This window comes from Eulemur rufifrons, chromosome 16, assembly GCF_041146395.1.
Source record: "Eulemur rufifrons isolate Redbay chromosome 16, OSU_ERuf_1, whole genome shotgun sequence".
Taxonomy (NCBI): domain Eukaryota; kingdom Metazoa; phylum Chordata; class Mammalia; order Primates; family Lemuridae; genus Eulemur; species Eulemur rufifrons.
Genome location: NC_090998.1, coordinates 74,442,037 through 74,455,897, shown reverse-complemented (window position 1 = coordinate 74,455,897; position 13,861 = coordinate 74,442,037). Strand labels below are relative to the sequence as shown.

The 13,861-nt window shown below is 48.3% G+C and overlaps 1 protein-coding gene across 3 annotated transcripts in view; it reads right to left on the bottom strand.

Annotated features, from left to right (window-relative positions):
• The window catches only part of ELK3 (ETS transcription factor ELK3), a 162,159-nt gene that overhangs the window by 28,420 nt on the left and 119,878 nt on the right, over window positions 1–13,861 (bottom strand). For all 3 annotated transcript variants that reach the window (XM_069491356.1, XM_069491355.1, XM_069491354.1), the window contains one exon: window positions 9,760–9,968. In XM_069491356.1, coding sequence (XP_069347457.1) covers window positions 9,760–9,966 — 207 coding nt within the window. In that variant the 5' untranslated portion in view covers window positions 9,967–9,968. The remainder of the gene's footprint in view (window positions 1–9,759; window positions 9,969–13,861) is intronic.

Sequence of the window (13,861 nt, the reverse complement as noted above, 5' to 3'; positions counted from 1 at the left end):
TCCAGTGCTGGCAGATGGCATTGGGGTGGGGGCGGGGAGCGCTACGGTCAGGAGCCACAGGTGGTCTTGGGAGTGCGCTCTCATCCTGGCTTTGTCACCAGCTGACTTGGACACTCACCTCCCTGCAGGGGCCCCACTTGCTAAGGGAGGGTTAGGCCGGGCAAGATGCCTTCCTGGGTCCTCGCCAGGGCTGCCAGTCCAGGACGACCGACGTCCTTCTGTGCTGTGGAGAGGCTGCTTCTTGTCCCTCACTCACCCCAGCTACATTTCCCCGGCATCGCTACAGCCCAGGCGCTGCAGAGACGCTGGGAACGGTAAGGAAAACCAGCACCTGGTCCGATGAGGTAGACACAGTGACAGCAGGAGAAACAAAGTGCCCCCTGGGAGGGGACACAGAGCAGGGAAGGCTGTCACCAAGTGATGGCATCAGCTGGAGGAGGCAAAATCAGAGATGAGTTTGAAGGCCGGCCTGGAGAGGGCCCCGCGGGAAGGACAGAGAAGATGCTGAGGGAGGGGGGCGGGAGGCAGTCGGGCTGGGGCCAGATGGCGAAGGGAGTTTGGAGTCTTTCCTGGAGGCCACAGGGAGCTGGGGAGGTGCACACGCAGGAGGGCGTGCTCCAATCTGGCTTGCTTTAGGAAGTGACTTCTGGAAGCCTGGGGTGTTCTGGGGCCACCAGAACCACCACCTCACATTCTCAGCTGACCCAGATAATCCTGCCTGCAGTTTTTCCATTGTCATTTAAATAAAATAAAAAAACACTGGGGGCCTATCTCTTCTGTCCAGCTCCCTTGGGGCAACGATCAGCAGATAGAGAATCCAGGGTTCGAGCCTGGGCCCACAGCTCTGCAACTGGATGTTCCTCCAGCTTCATAAACCCAAGCACAGACCCTGGGTTACGACTTTCAGCTGAAAGTTCTGCCACCAACCAGCTGCTTCATCTTGAGTCCGTTACTAAAACCTCTCTGAGACTCAGTATCACCACCTTGAAAATGGGCCCAATATTGGCCATGAAGACAGGCACATCATGAGTTAGAAAATGAGTTGATAAATGTAAAAATAACCTAGTGCGATGCCCAGCTTAAAACGAAGTGCTCCCTACACGTGAGTTTCCTCTTCCTGTGTTACAAATTTGGGGTAGGAACCGAGATAAACCGTTGTCGGAGGCCAGGCAGCGGGTGGGGAAGAGGCCAGGCAGAGGAACAGCTGGGGTGTGGGTGGATGGTGGGTGGTATGATGTGAATGTTGGGTTTTTTGTCAGTTTGTCTACACAACCACTAAATTTTCCTGCAGCTAAAATCCCAGAAGCAGGAACGTTCATGCTGGCAAACTCGGAGCCGGTGTGGGCTTGGGCAACAGCCTGACGTAAGTGGATTTGGCAAGGCCGCGGGAGCTCTGGCAGCTGAGCGCCGAGCGCAGAAGCATCCTCATCAACACAGTGTTGACGGGGCTCCCGAGCCTCTGGCTCATCCTTGTTTCCTAGCAACTGCCCTATTTGGGGGAACACTGTGTGCCACAGGGACACTGGCCTGGAAGCACGTGCAAGACAGGCAGCACCCCCAGTCCACATGGAGTGCCCCCCAGCAGCCGGGCCTCCTGTGCCAGCTGCCAGCTCCCAGGGCAATGTGACCAGATTGGAAGACCTCCATGAGGCCACTCGGCCACTCCACAGGTCTCGAGGCAGCTTCCAGGACCAAAAGCTCGCAGAGAGGCCCTGGCTGTCCCCTCGGCCCCCAGGCAATGGTCCAGTTGCCATCTGTTATACTTCAAGCCATCTGAGAAGCTGCTATACTACAAAGGGAAAAAAGACACCCAACAAAACACACCGGGCTGTCACCACTCAGACCCAGGGCTAGGCACAGAGGGCCCTTTTGATACATAAAACACCCTGAGTGGAGTCCAGGATAGGTGGGTCTTCTGTAAAATCCCACTACCAACAAACGTATTCTAGAAAGTTTCAGGCTATGAACGACTGCCGGACGTTTGTTCTTCTCCACGCTGACCCTGTATCATTTTATCTTCATAAAATTTATTTTGAGGAATTAAAGAATTCCACCAGGGCTGGGCTTCTTGGCACAGGCAGCTGATCTCAGACGTATATTATTAACACTAACATTTTATGGTCCTGATTGCACACCCAATTTAAAATGAATTATCTAATTAAGTTAAGAAGCCGATGCGTTCTGCTTCCAGGAATAGGTTGCTGATGACTTTGTCTTGACTGTTCTCCCCTAAACCCCTTTCAATTAAGTAAAGATCGTGCCGTCGCTGTGAGGCTGAGCCAGGAGGTTGCTGTGGAGACGGGAGGATTTTTTTCATCCTATCACCATTTTCATCTCTTGGTGAGAAGGGAGCCGGCAGAGCTCTCGGCCTCCCCCTGGGGTGAATGTTCCCTGCCAACGACAGCAAGGACAAAAGGCCTGCTGGACGGAAAAGGATGGGGGACTGTGTAAGCTTCCAGGTCTCTCTCTGCAGCAACCTAGAAAGTCCACGTCTTCAGCTTCTCAGGAGCAGGGGACAGTCCCCGAGCTTATGTGAACACCAGGCAACACCCTTTCCCTCTCCTCCCCCAGGGCAGTTTTTGAGAAGGGTTTGTAGGACCCGGATGCTGCAGGTGTGACAGGGCCAACTTGGCCAGCAGGGGAGATAGATTTGTGGTAACTGGCCAGAAAGATCAGGGCTGTGCGGTCGGAGTGTAAAGCTATCAATTCAAGAGGAGTTAAGAGGAGGCGCAGATTTTGATTTCTAAATGCAAATCTGGTCATGGCCCTCTCTTGCTTTCAACCCTATATTGGCTCTCACCGTGAAGTTCCAACTCTCTAGCATGCTATATACACCATACTCTACTCCCCACTCACTCCAGCCTCATCTCTCCCTCATTCCCTAAATAAACACTCTGCACTTGAAACAGTCAAACTCACACATCCCTGCCTTGGCTCATGCTGTTCCCTTCCTCATGTACCCTTCCACACTGGGCAATTCATTCTCAGTCCTCAAGCCCCAGGTCAAGTGTCTTGACCTCCGGAGGCCTTCCCTCTGCCTTCACTTCCCTCCCCGCTCTCCTGGAGGATCCCAGCATTGTGGCCATGCTAGCACCTTACACGGTGTATCTATTAAAACTGGTTTGCACGTCTGTCTCCCCGATCAGCTGCAGAGCCGCTCACGGGGAGGGAGGTATATTTTTTAGAATGGCTGAATGACTGAGGAAAAGGCAGAGGGGAAAGGAGGGGCCCTGTCGCCTGAAGGCAGATGCATAACCATAAACAACCCAGGCCTTGTTCAAGAAGTGAATACACACTGTGCTCCTGCAGCTCCTCCTGCCCCTCAGACCTGGCCTGTAGAGTACACGGGCAGTTGTCAGGGCCAGTCACCTGCAAGCTCTGGGCATCTGGCCCTACTCTGCCTAAGATGAAAGATTTAGAAACTAAGTCTATCCAACTTTGTTAAGAAGTAAAAGAGTTTTTAGCTTGTTCACAAATAAAACCTCTGAAAGAGATTCTTCTTATTATATCACGTTGTAAAAGTACCTTGTGGAAGAATCAGTTTAAACCTAGCAGGGGAAAAAAAAAAAAAAACTGTACCCAAAAATTCAAACCATCGGAACCACAGTGACAAACCCATCTGTTAGGACTTACAGCGACATTGAGGAAAGTGAGGTGCTTGGCAGAGAGTGGCTGTGAAATGCCCAGGCTCCTGTTCAGGCCTCTGCGGGCTCTGGTTTCTGTCCCGCACAGGCTCAGACACAGCCGCCCTCCATCTCCTGCGTGTTTCTCAAGCTGAATGGGGAGTAAAACACCTTCTTCCCCAATGGGGCATCCCTCCGTCCTTGGAATTCTGACTGGCTTTGCCCAGCAGCCTTTTCCAAAGCTGAAAGTGGGGAGGTGGGTCGCCGGCAGAGCTCAGCTGCAGAACTCCGACCCTCCAGGTCTCCCAACACCCGCATGGGCAATGCACAGGAACAGGCGCAGGAGGAACCTCCAAGGCCAACACTAGATTTCAGCCATGGCTATTCTGGGACTGAAGCCACCAGCACTGGCTTTTCTTCCCATTTAAGTCATCTGTTAAAACCAGATCAGGGAACCGCTGAATTCCCAGCAACTCTGAGTCGCTCCCAAGCAGGACTCGTCTTCTTTACCTGTCTCCACCCTGGGGGCCTGGCACATGGTGACGGCACACTGTGACATGCCTGTCTTTAAGTCTAGTGTCACACCCATCACTGAGTCTAGTAGTATAATTGTTGTTAAATCTAGTCTCACACCTGCTGTTGAATCTCGATGCCGTATGTGTCACGGAGGGCAGTTTCCTTTTAGGATTTGCTCAAACTAGCATCTCCAAGGTTTTCCTTTTACGTGTCAGTTTGAAAATCTACACAAAAGCCAAGCAGTGTCTGAAATACAGTCCCGTGTCACTTAACGATGGGGATATCTTCTGAGAAATGTGTTGTTAGGCGATTTTATCATTGTGGGAACATCACAGAGTATATTCACTCAAACCTACATGGGATACCCTACACCTCCCCAGGCTGTGTGGTCTAGCCTATCGCTCCCAGGCTACAAACCCGTGCAGCATGCTACTGTGCTGGATACTGTAGATAACTGGAACACACTGGTAACTATTTGTGTATCTAAACATATCTAAACATAGAAAAGAAACAAGATGTGGGCCCACTGTTACATATTAAATATGTGGTCTGTAACAGACCAAAACATTACATGGTACATGACTCGTGTGTGTGTGTATGTGCGTGTGTGTGTATGTGTGTGTGTGTTATAGGTTAAATTGTGTCCCCCGCCAAAAATATGTTGAAGTCCTAAGCCCTGGTACCTGGACTTTATTTGGAAATAGGGTCTTTGCAGATACAACCAAGTTAAGATGAGGTCATACTGCAATGAGGTGGGCCCTAATCCAATGACGGGTGTCCTTATAAGAAGAGGAAAATTTGGACACAGAGACACATAGGGAGAAAGTCACATGACCACAGAGGCAGAGATTAGAGCGACGCATCTGCAAGCCAAGTAACGCCAAAGATTGCTGACAACCGCTGGAGGCTGAGAAAAGGCACAAAAGGGTTCTACCCAGAGTTTCAGAGGGAGCAAAACCCACACGACACCCTAATTTTGGACTTCTGGCCTCCAAACTGGGAGAAAATAAATTTCTGCTGTTTTAAGCCACCCAGTTTGTGGCAATCTGTTACAGCAGTCCTAGCACACTGATACAGTACAATAACCAAAAAGCAACGACTTTTTCTTTTATCACTCATTAACTTTTATTACATAAGTGACGTATATTTTAGTATATGTATCATTATTTTATCCACTTGCTCATTCATTCATTTAGCATGTACTGAGCAACTAACATGTGCCAGAACCTGTGCAAGGTACCAGAGCAACAAAACAAAAGCCAAAAGACCACAATCAAGAGAGTTTTGTGTGGAAGAGCTATATAAACAGATGACTGCAGCGGAAGGCGGTAAGTTTGATAAATACACACAATTAAAATGACAGGCATTCCTGAGTGTGCACTTACCAGGTGCCTGATGCCCTGCCGAGCGCCTGGTACACATCGTCTCTCTTAACCCTCACACAATCCCACGAGGAAATGCCCCATTATTATCCTCACTTTCTGACGGGTGAACTGAGACTCTGAGACCAAGGGACAGTTGGACTCTAACCTTGATGGCACTGAAAACAAAGCCCACGCCAGCCACTAAAGAAGCACAGAAGACGGAGACTTGCTCCAACTGGGTGTGCACAGAGAAGTCTGTGAGCTTTGATTCAGAGGAGCAAGGAAGAGTCACTTAAATACAAAAGCATCTTGGTAGTTGAGTTTTCAGAAGAGCCTAAACATATAAAAATAGGCAACCGGGTAAAGAAACTATCGTCATCCATCTTTGGTCATTAAAAAGCAGGACAAAGTGTTCCTGAGAGCTCCTAAGTAAAAAGAGCCATTATGCCCAGATTTGGCATCCCCACCTCCAAGCGCCTGAGCAGCAAGGAAATAGCAAAGGTTTTCATTTTCTTCTTAGCACTTGTGTGAATTTTTCAAATCAGTGATAGAGAAATTATTATTTGTATATTACTCTGACTAAAGTCCCGTGGTGCCTACCATGTTTGGGACCCTGTTCTCAGCACTGCACATGTGTTAATGCAGCTAATCCCACCACAGCCCCACGGGGTAGACTCTACTGTTACACCCATTTTACAGACCAGGAAACTAAGATCCACAGAGATTAGGCAAACCACTCACAGTCACAAAGACCATCTGGCCTGGAGCTCCTGCCTTAATCACCTCACCATTATTATAATCTGGGAGGGGCAGGGAAAAAAAGCACTTTTTGGAGGAACGATGATTAAAGTACTGCAGTCCCAGCCTGACCCCATGAGCACATGTACTATTTTCCTCCAGTGCCTTCTGCAACATTTTGCACGCATTTTCCACTTTCTTTTCCTCTGCCCACTTTCAATATTCTGGAATGAGCTAAAAATATATAACATATAAAAATAATGAGATTCTCATGCTTGTCTACTCGAGCAGGAAAACTTCCCTATTAGGACAAACCAAGGGATGTGCAGTTTCAGCCAAGAGTGAAGAGATGATAGAGAGCAAAGGACAGGAAAGACGGCGGGAAAGAGGAGCGCGGCCGCGGAGTTCGGGAATTACCCTAATTTGTGCCACTGGGAAGCTCTGAAAGTGTGGAGGAGGAGGAGGAAGGGGAGGAGGAGGAGGAAGGGGGAGAGGAGGAGGAGGAGGAAAGACAGCAGGATCAGAACACTGAAAGGAGGCAGGGGCAGACTGCGTGGTGGGTGACTGAGAAACTCGCGCAGTTCAGGACGGCGCCAACACACCTACAAAGACCCTGCTCACATCTGTCTCCCAGGTTAGAGGCTGAGCCATTAGGATCGCCAGCTCTGTGGGTCAAAAATGGTCAGATGCTGGCAATTTCACACAGCTCCATTTATACATGTAGTCATAGAGTTACACTGGCAAAATCCAAAAAAAGCGTTGCTCGTAAATTGTAAAATATAGTGTAATTTCTGTCACCTTCTTTTGACATTCCCCCTCCTCCTCCCTCCCCTCTTTTCTTCCTCTCACCTCCGTTCCCCACACCCTCCTGCTCCTTCTTCATCCTCCTCCCCCTTCCTCTTCCTCCTCTTCTTTTTAAACTGTATTAGGAGTCTAACTTTCAGTCTTACTCATCACTGGAGAGCATTTCACAAGGAAGAGTCAAATAGCTGCGCGTGTGTGCCTGTGTACGTGTGTGTGAACATGAAACGAGAGACATGGAACCTCTGCTTCTGGTGGCCAGCCTGCATGACACAAGAGGACAAGAGGCTGCCCTCTCTGTTAGCTCACGCATGCTGCTCCAGGCTGATTGAAGGCATGGGGCCAGCCCCCATGCTCTGCCCAGCAGGAGAGGAAGGGGACAGCTCTGGCAGGCAGGGCACACTGGCCACCTGGGCCCTAAACTTTGGACTCAGCCTGATGCACAGTATTTGCTGGGATTTTTCAGTACTGAAGCTCTTGATAATAAACACAACCTCTGGCCGGGCACGGTGGTCATGCCTGTAATCCCAGCACTTTGGGAGGCCGAGGTGGGAGGATCACTTGAGGCCAGGAGTTTGAGACCAGCCTGGGCAACATAGCGAGACCCTCTCTCTATTAAAAAAAATTAAAAAATTAGCCAGCCATGGTGCGTGCCTGTAGTTCCAGCTAGTCAGGAGGCTGAGGTAGGAGAATCGCTTGAGCCCAAGAATTCAAGGTTACAGTGAACTACAGCCACTGCATCTTGGCCTGGGCAACAGGGCAAGACCCTCTCTTTTAATAAAATAAAAGAAATTTGAAAATATAAAAGAAAAGAAATAAACAAAACTTCTTCGGCTGTAATATCCTTTGCAAGCCTGATCACCTACCTGGAACTCAGACGTTCAAAGGCAAAGGCAATGAATAGCCCAGAAGGCAGGGCGTGTGAGTGCCCTGGGAACCTGGACAGACCAGCCGGGTTCAAATCCAGGCTCTGCTGCTTCCTGGCTGCGAGAGCTTGGGCAGGTCTCTCAGCCACAGCTTCCATGTTCTCACTTGTATAGGGAGGATGACGATAACAGCATCTGTCTCGTGGGGTTTTTGTCAAGTTTAAAGGTGTTCAGCACAGGGCCTTAGAAGTCTAACAGAAAGGACCAAAACATACTTGTTGAAAGGCTATGAAACTGCCTTCTCTAGAGATTTTTTAAATCTGCGCAAGGGAGATCAGCTATAGTCTAAAGAGCAATGGCTTTCCCAGTCTAGCGAGCAGTCACTTCTGACCCAGCAGATCCCTTTCTGCTGAAGAGACACAACCCTGAGCCCCGCCACCCAGGCCAGTGAAGAAACGAATCCAAGTTCCAGACACAGAGGCAGGACTTCTTTTCTTTGACACCTTGATTTAAAACAATAAAAATGCTTTTTTAGTCTCAAAAAGGAGCTTTTAGGCACTCTGCCAGCAGGCAGTAGGGACTGTTTTCCTTCAGGGGGTCCCAATTCCCCTTGTAGAGCTTAGGACCTGGGGAAACGTGCAAAAAACAATAAGCCATCTGTGAGGCTTTCAGACAGTGCAATTTGCAAGAAGAGCTTTTATATGTTAGTAGGACTCTGCAGTAAGTCAGGATTAATTAATTGCTACATTAAAGGAGAGCACCTTTAGCATTTCAATGACATAATCACGTGCAATTACGATCATATAAAGGAACACTTTATAATTAATGATGTCTCTATTTCCTGAAATGTGTAATCCTTGTGTCTTGAATTCCAAAGAGGTTGGCAGAGGGAAGGCCTTTAATATAGATCAGGAATTAATATTTAAATCAGTTTTTAATTCACCTTGTAATATGAACAATAAAACCAGAACAAAAGCTTAACCATTATCATGACTTGTCGAAGTCTTTATGTCTGGGAGGCAAAATATTCAGCAACAACAGATTCCAACAGCCATGGGCAACAATTACAGGCCTGAAATGGTTATGCTAAATAACAATAATTGCGCCCTAGCAAGCATATCAACTACTTTTCCAGAAACGCATTAAACCTCACTCCAACTGTCCTAGCTATGGCAACCACACTGTATTCTCACTTAACAAAGCACCCTGTCGCACCTCAGTGACTTAAAAATGAAAATGGTTTTTCTTCCAATTAGGGAAGTTTCCCATGAAGTTGCAAACACCATGTGCCAAGCAATGTTCTAAGTACTTAACATGTAATGGCTCAGTTAGTCTTCACAATAATCCTGAGATCGGTACTGTTACAATTCCTATTTCCTAAATAAGGACACTGAGGCACCAAACTGTTAAAAAAAATAATAATTTGTCAAGCTACCTGTCCCCAGAAAAAGCCCATTTGATTGAACTATACACCAGACAGGACAAACGGACTTTCTAGATTTTAACGTTCATTTTGTCACTCAAGCAACTCAACATTAGGGAAGCCCCAGAACTTCCCCATATCTAATTTCTCTTGGTAGCAAAGTTTTTCAGCAAACTACAGATGAAAATGCAGAGGAAACAAAATTTAACCCACAGTAACATCCAAAGGGCTTCCAGGGGGGGAAAAGAAATCCCTATACAATAGTTTTTCTCAAAAAAAAAAAAAAAAAAAACCCCAAAAAAGGCATAGATTGCCTCCATTTCATTTTCTAATTTGATTCATAGCACACTACTATCTTCTTTCACCAATGAAATACAAAGGGGCATTCCACCCCCGCCAGGCAGTCTCATGCAAGGTCAAGGGCTTACCTTGTCATAATAGTATCGCAGGGCTCTGCTCAGCTTGTCATAGTTCATATTTGTTTTGTTTTTTCGGAGACCCCACAGCTTGGCCACTTCTTCTGCTTTGAGGAGTTTGAATTCACCATCGTTCGAGGTCCAGCAGATCAAATGCTCATGTTTCTGATCAAGCAGCAACTGCAACAGGAACTGCCACAGCGTGATTGCACTCTCCATACCTGGGGGGGAAGAGGCCAGGTCAGAGCTGTCCGTCAAGACACAAGGCGAACTTGCCGGGGAGAGAGGGGCTTTCAGAATGGGCGACTCAGCTGCCCCCACCCCTCCCCCGGTGAACCAAATAAAAAGTAGCTTTTACTTCCACTGCAACAGGCCACTCGGAGCTGGGAGCTCTCTGGCTGCGTTTCTGTGAGCAGCCACGACTCAGAAATACAAGGGAGCCCTGAGATCCTCACATTCACCGTGCACATCCCCACAAGTGACAGCGATGCATCGGGATGAACATAAAACAATGACTAACGAAATGACCACTTGGAGAGTGAGTCCCCGTTCAAACAATACCCCGCTTAACACGAGTGTGTGTTCCCACCCATCCTGTCCATTTCTTCGTTGGACAGCCTCTTGCTGAAATGCTGGATCCATGCTAAGTGAACTTTTGTAGGCACCTGGGGTGACGGGGTGGCGGTGTGTCTCTAAGTGCAAATGTTCTTCCTACTACATGGTGAGTGTCACGAGGAAGGGACTTGGTGGGATTACTCTTTGTGTCGCCAGCGCTGATAACCCAGCATGATGCTCAAATATAGCAGGGCCCGGTCAGTACATGCTTGTGAAACTGAAGAATCGGTCATTGCCAACTGCAGAGAACTTCTCTTCCTTTCCTGGGCACTCAGCATGTTGCAAGTCAAACCTCCGTGTCACAGGTGCACCGATGGGAAAAGCAGTTTTCCCCTCTATGAGAGGAAAGCCTATAAAATGTTATCCTTTTCCTTTGACTCTGGTGTGAACTTTGTAAGTGCTGTTTCTTCTGCCTAAAATGTTGTTCCCTAGTTTTGGAGCCTGGTGAACTCCTACTCATCCCTCATGACCCAGCTCAAATGGGATCTTCTCAAGGGCATTTTCCCCACTCCTGGGCAGTTTCTCAACTTCAGTCATTTGAGGACTTCCGTGGCAATGGGTACTGATTCTAAGTAATAATAATAATCCACCTGTTTTCTCAATGTTCATTAAATTAGAATAAAAAAGAGGTGGTTAGGCTGGCCACAAAAGCCTCGCTGCAGATCCACCGTGGAAAGGGGACCTCTCAAGTGCCCTCAGTTTTGATCTGGGTAGGACGGGACGGAGGAAGCCAGGCAAGACAAGAGGGTGGAAAACTGGTTTCTGGTGTGCAGAGACGCTGCAAAGCCAAGCTGTGAGGAGGGAACAGGCCCAGAGAGAATTAAGGCTCATCCCCTACCATGGCAGGAGACACTGACGTCCTAGGGGGAGCCTGGGGTGACAGCACCAGGGGGCAGTGAGCAACCTGGAAGCCCGAATAATTGCCCCAGGGAGGGATCTTTGTACCAATATTGTCAACTCTGTAACTCCATGCCTTCCTCTGAAAGCGGGGGAGGGGAGATTTCATATTCTGACAATTCTATTTCTCCCTTTCCACACAAAAATGGATGTGAAAATGTCTAGCCATCCAGTGAGTATTCATTTCCTTATTTCCTTTCATGTGCTTAACCAGAAGAATGCGTCGTCTTGTTTCTCTGAGCAGCGTGGGTGCAACATGGGTTTCTCCTTTAAAGGGAAGCAGACTAGGAATGCTCTCCAAGTACCCACGGGCCATTTTATTTACGGGTCTTTAAAGGGGATATTCTTTACAGAGATCAATATTCAGCACAATGATCACTCGAGACAGTAAATCATTTCATTGTTGGATCAAAACCACCTTTTCAGCTCCCCGCGTCTTGCAAGCGCGACTGCTGGGATTCAGGGCAGCTGACGGCTCACTCCGACTCCTACTGCAAACCCTGGAGGATGAGCTACACACGCTCTGCTCTTCACTGGCACCGGGAATTGCTAACAGTCGTCTCCAATTCTTGAGGTTTTCTTGACTAAACACTTCAAGCAGTAAGCTCTAAAATATCTTTGAAACTGAGTGGATGCTCAAAGGAACCTGCTCCAAAGGGCAGAAGGCTGCCCGTGCGTTTGGAGGTCTGAGGGGAAGAAACTGCATGGCCTCTGGCTCCCACGCCAGGTAAGAGCGTGGGCAGCCCTTGCCACCCCCCACCTTTAACTGACATCGTGTTCCAAATGGGACACAGGGCAACAGAAACATCTGTCCACTTAAATTACACTTAGTGCTCCAGGCCTCCTTGGAGCTTCTTGTGCTCTGTGGAATCACATGTCCTGGTGTCCCAACCCCCTGTGGCAGAGAGCGTGTTCTCTGGGCATGAGTTACGAGGACCTGCATGGCAGACTAGTTAGATGTTCACAGCTCTTCACTCCTTAAGTGACTCGCAGCACCACTGATAACTTGGTTTTGGCCACCTGATTTCATTTGGCCAATGGACTAGGGGGTAGAAGTGACAATGTGCCAATTCTGAGTCGGGGTCTTAGAAGGCACTGGAAGTTTGCACTTCCTTTTCCTCCTGTGCGCCTGTTCCTGCTGTGAAGCTACTACTCTAGAATGAGACACATGGAGATGACCTGAACTCCACCTAAAACCAGAAGCCAAGCCCCACCCACCGAGAGTCTAAAGCAGCATCCCTGACACTGACTTGTGTGAGAAAAATAAATGCCACTGCCAGCCACTGACTCTTGGGGCAGTTTGTTACGCGGCACATGGCAGCCAAAGTTGACTATTACAACACACACACAACATCTTTGTTAAAAAAAAAAAAAATTCTCCCTTTGCTGGGGTGCCAACATCTTTACACTCTGGAGCTTACATTCACAACCATGAGGTGTGTCTAGACATGAAAAAGCATGCCACTAGATGTGGGCGGACTGGCTGATCATGTCTTTACTCAGAGGCCACAGCAGGCTAAGTGACAGCCACAGGTGCTGCAGCCATGGCCTAAGGAAAAGGTAGAAGAAAGAAAGGGGGCAAGAAAAAGGAAATGGGAAAGAGTAGAAAGTGAACAGGCAGAGGAGCAAATGGTGGGCATGGGGACCCACTGCTACAGGCGTTTCCCAGAATTCTGGAACAGAGGAACTTGGCCGAGGGAAGACAAGGAGCTGTACAGTGGGAATCACAGAGCTGCCCCTGCAACTCAACCAAGCTGCAGAGGTTGGGTGGTGGCCTCGGGCATGGGGGGATCATCGGAGGATTACTCAGAAGGGTTGCTTGTGAGCAACACGGCTCCCGCGGAGGTGACTAAGGGCTGGAGCCTTCTGTCTAAAGCACACTCAGCCTCACTCCCCTCTTCTCAAACAGCTCTCTCCAGCCACTCCTTTACCCTGGCGGATCCGCCCACTTCAATGACTGTGCAGTCACATAAAGCTTTGCTGTTGGAAATCCCGGACACACATTACTCAGAGATGAGACTGAAAAATATTTCCCTGTGAGCTTATACTCACGTCTACAAAGAAGGGTCCCTCTTTCCTACACTCAGCAGAAGTCATTCTGGGACACTGCGGAGGCCCCAGGGAGTTCTGGACCCACCACTTCTCTGGCCAGAGCATCTGTGTGATTAAAATGGGTGGGTATGTGATGGGGTCAGCAGGGGGACAGGTGGGCAATGGGCCACCAGTTGACACCGCTGCTGTGGGGCTCTCCATTAGAGGGCACTCACTGTGTTTCTTTTTGTTCCACTTTTAATGTATTTTAATAATGATGAAATCCAGTGTCAAAATTTACCAACTACTTTCACGTACAATCATATTGTATGTTCTATCACACCTCTGCCAGCTAGAAATTTTGCTCTCTAGGGTATTGGAGAAGAAAAAAGTTCTACCATTGTCCTGGGAAGCATGGCCTTCCGATACTCACAAACACTGTACATATGCACAAACTCATCTGTGAGCATCTCTCTCATCAGAAAAAAAATTTAAATGATTTTTTTTCCCTAAGTTAATTCCTTGAACCTGGAATCCATAATTAAGTTTGAAATCTCAACAGGCAGGTACA